The sequence below is a fragment of the Myxocyprinus asiaticus genome, chromosome 47 (genome assembly GCF_019703515.2).
Source record: "Myxocyprinus asiaticus isolate MX2 ecotype Aquarium Trade chromosome 47, UBuf_Myxa_2, whole genome shotgun sequence".
NCBI lineage: Eukaryota > Metazoa > Chordata > Actinopteri > Cypriniformes > Catostomidae > Myxocyprinus > Myxocyprinus asiaticus.
The window spans coordinates 3006280-3015000 of NC_059390.1; the positions used below are offsets into that span (position 1 = coordinate 3006280).

Below are 8721 nucleotides of genomic sequence, written 5' to 3' on the forward strand. Positions count from 1 at the left end.
CAAAAATCAACCAGAAATCTTTCCTGAAGGGAAACGATCCACCAATCAAACAATCAGGGTGAACAAAGCGCAGCAAATGAGCTCTGCAGGGACCGCCCACTTCCATGACACATGGTGAATGAAGCACTGAAGTCGCTCTCCCTACACTCTCAAACTACTTAAATATTTGCATATATCTCAATATTTTGCAATAAAATTTAAATATTGTTTATATACTTATAGTCAACAACTTTAAATCAGTAGTTTTATATATATATATAAAAAAAAAATTTTTTTTTTTTTTTTATTTTTTTTTTCTCCCCAGTTTGGAATGTCCAATTCCCAATTTGCTCTAAGTCCTCGTGGTGGCGTAGTGACTCGCCTCAATCCGGGTGGCGGAGGACGAATCTCAGATGCCTCCGCGTCTGAGACCATCAACCCGCGCATCTTATCATGTGGCTCATTGAGCACGTTACCACGGAGACATAGCACGTGTGGAGACTCACGCCATTCACCGCGGCATCTACGCACAACTCACCACGCGCCCCACCGAGAGCGAACCACATTATAGCGATCACGTGGAGGTTACCCCGTGACTCTACCCTCCCTAGCAACCGGGCCAATTTGGTTGCTTAGGAGACCTGGCTGGAGTCACTCAGCACGCCCTGGGATTCGAACTAGCGAACTCCAGGGGTGGTAGCCAGCGTCTTTACCACTGAGCTACCCAGGCCCCCAGTATTTTTATATTTTTTGATCGTTTTTAATTCAGTTATGTCATTCACAATACTATTTTGCCATTGTAACATTGTGATTCACCTCGAAGCTCACTGATTTGGTTAATGGCTTAGAACTTTTTCATTAAGGATTTTCATGTACTCCCTATGGAAGAAATGAATGGGAAAAATAACCAAGATCACTTAAAAAGTGGACGGGCACTGTTGCGCTCTATGGTTTCCATGCGGCCATCTGATTGATCAAGTGAATCAGCTCAAATGAATCATACGGGGAAGTTCTGTAAAGTAAGCAGCCCTTTCACAGCTGATCTCCTGCATCCATGTGCATATTCATGTCAGCAATTCCATCTATGATTCTTATCATTCTCCCTGCAAGTGCACTCTGCGTGAATCTGCGGTTCGGAGAAGTTCCCTTTCCATTATCACAGCTGGAAGGATATGAGAGGTCAATAGATATAGTTCATCACTTTGCATTCATTTAAATTCATCCACTAACCAGTGGAGTCTATTGGCTGCCTGTGTTAAAGATGTAAAGCTGGGTTTAAAGGAATAGTTTATCCAAAAATGAAAATGTTGTCATCATTTACTCACACTTGTATCTTTCGAACAACGAACAATTTGTTTCTGTAAACATAAGTGGAGTTATTTATAGCAGAATGTCTGAGTTGCTTTCTTTCATATCAATGAAAGTTATTGGTGCCCATGCACTAGGAGTTGTATGACCACTGATTTTTACTCGAGCTGAATTTGACTAGTCGTGACATCATTCCACCACCAAACAACCGCACACATAGCCTATGGAATGTTCTCAACATCATCTGTGTTGATGCAATGCTATGCGCATGTGCAGTACTGATATGGAGAATGCATAAGACTGTGGTTGATATGAAAATGCATTGTGTTGTTGAGCAGAGCGACACATTAAACAAACACCACGCTTATGTGTTTTTTAATGCGAGTCTGACAGAACATAACAGCCAATATTTGAGCCACTGTGCCTTTTCAGTGCAGAGCCCGAACGCATTTTATAAATCATGTGGTGCACGACTAGTCGACTTTAGGCAACCCTTAAGCCTGATTTATACTATGGAAGAAGCCGAAATATTTCTTCTGGACAAACTAAAGCACCCTAGGCGAACAAAGCTGGCGTTTAAAAGTCGCTGTGTTTAACTTACTGTTCCAGCCACGGAAGTAATGCCAATAAGGCAGGGTTTTTCTCTCCGTGGATCACAGCTTTTAGCGCTGTATCGCTTCTTTGCCTTATTAAACTTGTTACGAAGCCCCTCCCACTTTTGCCGACAAGTTATTTGATCTGAGTTCATAAAAACTCTAATCTCTCTCTGCTTTGTCGTGGCCATGCTTTCTTTGTAGAGTTTGCTAGGGAGGGTAGAGTCACATGGGGTAACCTTCTCATGGTCGCTATAATGTGGTTCTCGCTCACGGTGGGGCACGTGGCGAGTTGTACATGGTTGCCGCGGAGAAGAGCATGGGCCTCCACATGCGCTATGTCTCCGCGGTAACGCGCTCAACAAACCACGTCATAAGACGCGCGGATTGATGGACTCAGACGCAGAGGCAAATGAGATTCATCCTCCGCCACCCGGATTGAGGTGAGTCACTACACCATCACGAGGACTTCGAGCGCTTTTGGAATTGGGCATTCCAAATTGGGCAGAAAAGGGGAGAAAATCCAAAACAAAAGCAGTATTTTAAAATTGGTCAGATCAGCTATATGCATTGGAAAGATAAGAGTCTAAGCTTTAAACTGACACCTATTTTGTGCAGATCAAGCTAGTGGTTGTTGAGTATTACTGTAAAGAAAAAGCGTGTTGATCAGTGCACCCTAGAGGGCCAGGTTACCGGGTCACTCCGGGTTTAAGAGGTCAAAGCTTCATTATCTTTCTATATGTTTCAAGGGACTTTGTGCTCTGACATCAAGATTCGCAAGTGCCTTCTCCCTCGTGACAAATACAATCTATTGTGAGCAAATAGAAAATTCCTTATGACGAAATGCAACAGTCATATGCAAATGACGAAGACAGCCTTCCAAACACCGCTAATAATATCATATACTTTTTGTTATGAGCCAGATTGTCTGCCAACTCAATTTTGAGCAGCTACCAACCAACCACTGCATTCTGATGCAACCTCACTCCTTATCCTCGTCTTCGCCTGATTGGTTGACCTGCTATTTTTCATCCAGAACAACTAGTAACTCTAACAAGCTAGGTTTGGTTCCTTTCCTCTCGTCCAGGTCACGACTCTCAGCAGGTGCTCTGATTATCTTGTGCTCACTGAGACAAGCCCATCCCTTCCCCTGCTCTCATAACGAGCTCAGTTGCTGGTCGTTTTTATGTGTCACATGCACGTGGGGTTGAGGGCCATGAGAGCCGACAGCGTCTCGAGTTCAGCCCAGCTCATTATCTGTGTGTGTGTGTCTTACCAACTGCTCTGACTTCACGCAAAAGAGCTGCACTGTCTTGGCGGCGTTCTTGGCCACCGCGATCGTCAGGCCGGGGTCCACTGATGCAACGTTCAGCTCGCTGATGGGCAGACAACACACTGGATCAACTCAACAAATAACAGTCAAAAATAACAGTATACGAGTAGTTAAAGAGGTACTTTATACAAATATGACCCTTACATTTCCAAACCAGTTTGATTTTCTTTCTTGTGTTGAACACAAAGGAAACACTTTGAAGAATGTACAAGCCGATATTTTCCATAAAACGAAAGTGGACTGAGATTTTCCTGCCAAGTTCTATACAGCGAAATAAAAGTATAAAAACTACTTTCATTTATATTTTACAGTGCACTAGGTACTCTGAAGTCAATAATCTGATTAAAGTTTTAGAGAAATAATTAATAATTTGTATTGAATTGCTGTTTTGAGGAACTTACCCAACACTGAATGAGATCAATCACATTGCACCAAACTTTGAATATTCAGAAGTGCAAATGAGATTTGAGAGCCATCAATGAAGGAACATTTTCAGTGTAAAACGACTTAAATTTCCTCATACAAAGCTATCTTATGGCTTCTGAAGACTTGGAATATAGCGCATATGGACTACTTTTACGGTACTAGTATGGTTTTTGGCAGCAAAACTCACTGTCCATTTTAATTTGTGGCAAACATTCATCTGCAAATTATCACGCGTGTTCTATGTTAAAAAGTAATTCGTATTGGTTTGGAACGACATGAGGGTGAATAAATGATGACAGAATTTTCATTAATGAATGAAGTATTAATTTATAGTTAATAGCATATTTAATAATCATACAGTTAACAAAATAAAATCGTTTGTTTGTTTGTTTGTTTTGAAACACCATGCCAGCTTTTATGGCTATTTTCATGGCAAAATCCAGGTTAATGTATAAAAACTGTTAAAACAATTCAACAATTATTCATGTCATGTTTTATGTATAAGTGGAGGTGTACCTGGCTATGGTCTTTATGATGCTGTCCAGTTCGTCATTAGAGGGCGGGTTTCGCCCCCCTTGAGGGAACACAAGGTTGATGGGGTCAAAGAGGCGTGACAGAGATTTGGACAGGTACGCTGCTTCGTAAGGCTGCAGGGAATCCTTAAGATCTTTCTCTGGACTGGAACAAAACAAGTCCAAAATTGTTCTTCTATTGTTACTGTTATTCTGTATTATCATTCAGCAAAATGCTATAGTAGACTTTTTAATGTTTTACAGTCAACTTGTTAATCTTTTTTTCTTCCCAATTTGGAATGCCCAATTCCCAATGTGCTGTTAAGTCCTCGTGGTGGCGTAGTGACTCTCCTCAATCCGGATGGCAGAGGAGGAATCTCAGTTGCCTCATCTGAGACCATCAATCCACGCATCTTGTCATGTGGCTTGTTGAGCGCGTTACCACGGAGACATGGCGCTTGTGGAGGCTTCATGCACAACTCACCACGCGCCCCACCGAGAGCGAACCACATTATAGTGACCACGAGGAGGTTACCCCATGTGACTCTACCCTCCCTAGAGGGTAGAATTCAATGAAGCTGGCAGCGGAGGACATGTGAGGCGTCTATTTCTCAAACTAGAGACTCTGATGTACTTATCCTCTTGTTTAGTTGTACATCTGGTCTTCCACATCTCTTTCTGTCCTTGTTAGAGACAGTTGTCCTTTGTCTTTGAAGACTGTAGTGTAAACCTTTGTATGAAATCTTCAGTTTTTTGGCAATTTCAAGCATTGTAGAGCCTTCATTCCTCAAAACAATGATTGACTGGCGAGTTTCTAGAGAAAGCTGTTTCTTTTTTGCCATTTTTGACCTAATATTGACCTTAAGACATGCCAGTCTATTGCATACTGTGGCAACTCAAAAACAAACACAAAGACAATGTTAAGATTCATTTAATGAACCAAATATCTTTCAACTGTGTTTGATATAATGGCAAGTGATTTTCTAGTACTAAATGATCAATTTATCATGATTACTCAAGGATAAGGTGTTGGAGTGATGGCTGCTGTCTAGATTTGATCAAAAATGACTTTTTTCAAATAATGATGGTGCTGTTTTTTACATCAGTAATGTCCTGACTATACTTTGTGATCAGTTGAATGCCACTTTGGTGAATTTAAGTACCAATTTCCTTCCAAAACAGCAAAATCTGTACATTATTCCAAACGTTTGGACGCCAGTGTACATCACAAAATATATAATATATAAAATGACTCCATATGAAATGATAAAATATCAAATTATATTCTAAAAAAAAAAAAACCCTGACTTTTCTTGACTGCTGAAACTACTGTTATTATGGCAAATTTCTGTAAATGTCTAAATTTAATCAGATTGTTAGTAATGTTTCAGATTGCTCGAAAATTTATAATCATTACAACAGAATTATAAAACCTGACACAATAAGAGATTATGTACATATAAACCTATGTATTTATCCTGTTAGTACTCACTCATAGTCTGGTTTAGTCCTGATGAACAGGTCATCTGTATCATTCTCTGATGCTGGCAGCTCCATATCCAGACCTGCACTGCTGCTCACTAGCGCCCCCTGTATACTGGCACTGTACTGCTGCAGTCGCTTCCACAACTCATTATACAGCCTCAGGAGTTTAGGGTACTCTCCCTCCAGAGCCTGTTTCAGGAAGTTTGATGCTGGGAACAAATAAATATAACGAGAGTATAGAATGTGCCTCAGAGGTTTAGAGATGGACACGTGCACAAATGTATGTGCTGTCTCTTTGTGCAGATGATGAATGACCCATTTGATGCTATTTGAATCAGAACGGGCACAAGCCTGGATTGGGTCACTTTTTTTTCCCTTTTTTGGGGGGGGGGGATTTTCTCCCCTTTTCTCCCCAATTTGGAATGCCCAATTCCCAATGCGCTCTAAGTCCTCATGGTGGCGTAGTGACTCGCCTCAATCCGGGTGGCGGGGGACGAATCCCAGTTGCCTCCGCGTCTGAGACCGTCAATCCGCGCATCTTATCACGTGGCTTGTTGAGCGCGTTACCGCGGAGACATAGCGCATGTGGAGGCTCACGCTATTCTCCCTGCGGCATCCACGCACAACTCACCACGCGCCCCACTGAGAGCAAGAACCATACATTATAGCGACCACGAGGAGGTTACACCATATGACTCTACCCTCCCTAGCAACGGGCCAATTGGTTGCTTAGGAAGCCTGACTGGAGTCACTCAGCACGCCCTCACATTCGAACTTGCGACTACAGGTGTGGTAGTCAGCACCTTTACTTGCTGAGCTACCCAGGCATCCCTGGATTGGGTCACTTTGATTTCATGTTGACTTTAGTACTCTTATTTTCATTCCAAAATATGTCACATTACTGAAATGTAATGCAGTGTTAATGCCATTTCAAAATGTCTTGGTAACACTTTACAATAAGGTTCCATTCTATTAATGCATTAGGTATCATGAACAAACAAACAAAGAACAATTGATTTTTTACAGCATTTATTAATCTTAGTTAATGTTAGTTAATAAAAATAAAATTGTTAATTGGTAGTTTGTTAGTTCACAGTGCATTAATATATTAACAAGTAAATAAAAGTATTTAAAAAAATTATTTTTAAATTTTTAAATTAACATTAACCAAGAATAATAAATGCTGTAATAGTACTGTTCACTGTTAGTTCATGTTAACTAATATTATTTTAACAAACGTAATCTTACTTTAAAGTGTTACCAATGCCTTTAAAGGGAAACTGGCCATATTTTAGAAATAAGACGTTGTATTAAATAATGAATAAAAAAATCTGTATTGCAAAAGCAGTGAGCAAAGTTGTTAAACTACAAATCCTCTTGTTGTGCCTCAGTGAGTTTAAAAACCACAAATCCATTATCTGACAATAACATATTCATAGTCAAATAAAGATAATACAAGCGGCAAAATGACAGAGCTAAATGGGTGGAACTTCATAAAAATGCCTTTTCATTAATATGGTAATAACCCAACTTTACAGGTGATTAAATGTTAATTACGAATATTATGCAGATTGTTCCCTATGCAGATGATTTGATGAATGCATAATTAAGCAGTTCAGCACAAAGGCCTCTTAAAATAGGTTTCAACCTTTGTTTCACCATAACCCAAATGGAAGGTGAGCCTCGTCATTCAACCCAGAGTTTAAGGTTTTTTTTTTTGTTTTTTGTTTTTTCAGTTTGGAATGCCGAATTCCCAATGTGCTTTTAAGCCCTCGTGGTCACGTAGTGATTCGCCTCAGTCCGGGTGGTGGAGGACGAATCCCAGTTGCCTCTGCGTCTGAGACCGTCAACCCGCGCATCTTATCACGTGGCTTGTTGCCACGGAGACATAGCGCGTGTGGAGGCTTCACGCCATCCAACGCAGCAACCATGCTCAACTCACCACGTGCCCCACCGAGAACGAACCACATTATAGCGACCACGAGGAGGTTACCCAATGTGACTCTACCCTCCCTAGCAACCGGGCCAATTTGGTTGCTTAGGAGACCTGGCTGGAGTCACTCGGCATGCCCTGGGATTCGAACTAGCGAGCTAGCAAACCCCAGGGGTGGTAGACAGCATATTTTACCACTGAGCTACCCAGGCCCCCCTTAAATTTCCTTTACAAAACTGCCATGCAGCATTTTCTTTTTTTAAACAGCTCCGTTCAAACACAACTGTTAGGAAATTTTTCCTCAGGGAACGGGGGTAAGGAGCATATGAGATGCAGAAAGGAGAAAAATCTAGATCTCTAGATATGGCTCGCGTCCCCTCCTTCAGTGTAAAAGTATGGGATGTTTTTGTCAGGTGATAATGAGTCTGATCACTTAGAAAGTAAGATTTGATCATTCATGTCCATAGCACAAAGAGTGCTAAATGTGCTACGCTCTGAAGTTTGAAGAACATAAGGCTAAAAATAAAGACAAAAAAATAAAATAAACCTTAACTGACGGTTACTGACTTCATTCATATGCATCCCAGGGGTTCAAGCAATGCTACAGGCAAAGACAGGAGCTTAAAATCGAACATTCAGAGAGACTTTGGCTTCAGCCTCTGACCTGCTCTTTGAAAGGCAAACAGCTCAGGAACGGATTCTAGGAAGAGGCAAGGAAGCTCTGAGCAGTTGCAAAGTATTTTAGGACAAAGAGGGAGAGATAAATCATTTATAAACAGACCTTTGAAGGCAATTGATGTCTCAAAAACCGAGTCCATAACAATCGACCGAAAACTAAAATGTTTTCTGGCGGCCTCTAGGAGCCGTAAAGGTTTGCGAGAGCATCTTTGGCTCCAATGTTCTCATTTCTTGAGAGTAGTTTGGGAAACATGAATAGGAACAGTGCACCAAAACTTTACAATGCTGTCATTATTTACTCATCCTCATTTTGTTACAAGCCTGTATGCTTGTAGTCATATATGGGCTACTTTTAAGGCACTTTTTAGGTGTTTTTAAGAGCATTATAAACATTCTTCCAAATTTCTCCCTCTGTGCTCCATGGAAAAAAACAACGGCATACAGATTTGGAAAAACTTTTCACTTTTGGGTACA

General features: G+C 41.0%; 1 protein-coding gene across 1 annotated transcript in view; it reads right to left on the reverse strand.

Annotated features, from left to right (window-relative positions):
* The window catches only part of LOC127436515 (conserved oligomeric Golgi complex subunit 5-like), a 104929-nt gene that overhangs the window by 22757 nt on the left and 73451 nt on the right, over positions 1-8721 (reverse strand). Inside the window, exons 12-14 of the mRNA XM_051690764.1 lie at positions 5644-5845; positions 4156-4317; positions 3157-3256 (exon numbers count right to left, since the gene is read on the reverse strand). Coding sequence (XP_051546724.1) covers positions 3157-3256; positions 4156-4317; positions 5644-5845 — 464 coding nt within the window. The remainder of the gene's footprint in view (positions 1-3156; positions 3257-4155; positions 4318-5643; positions 5846-8721) is intronic.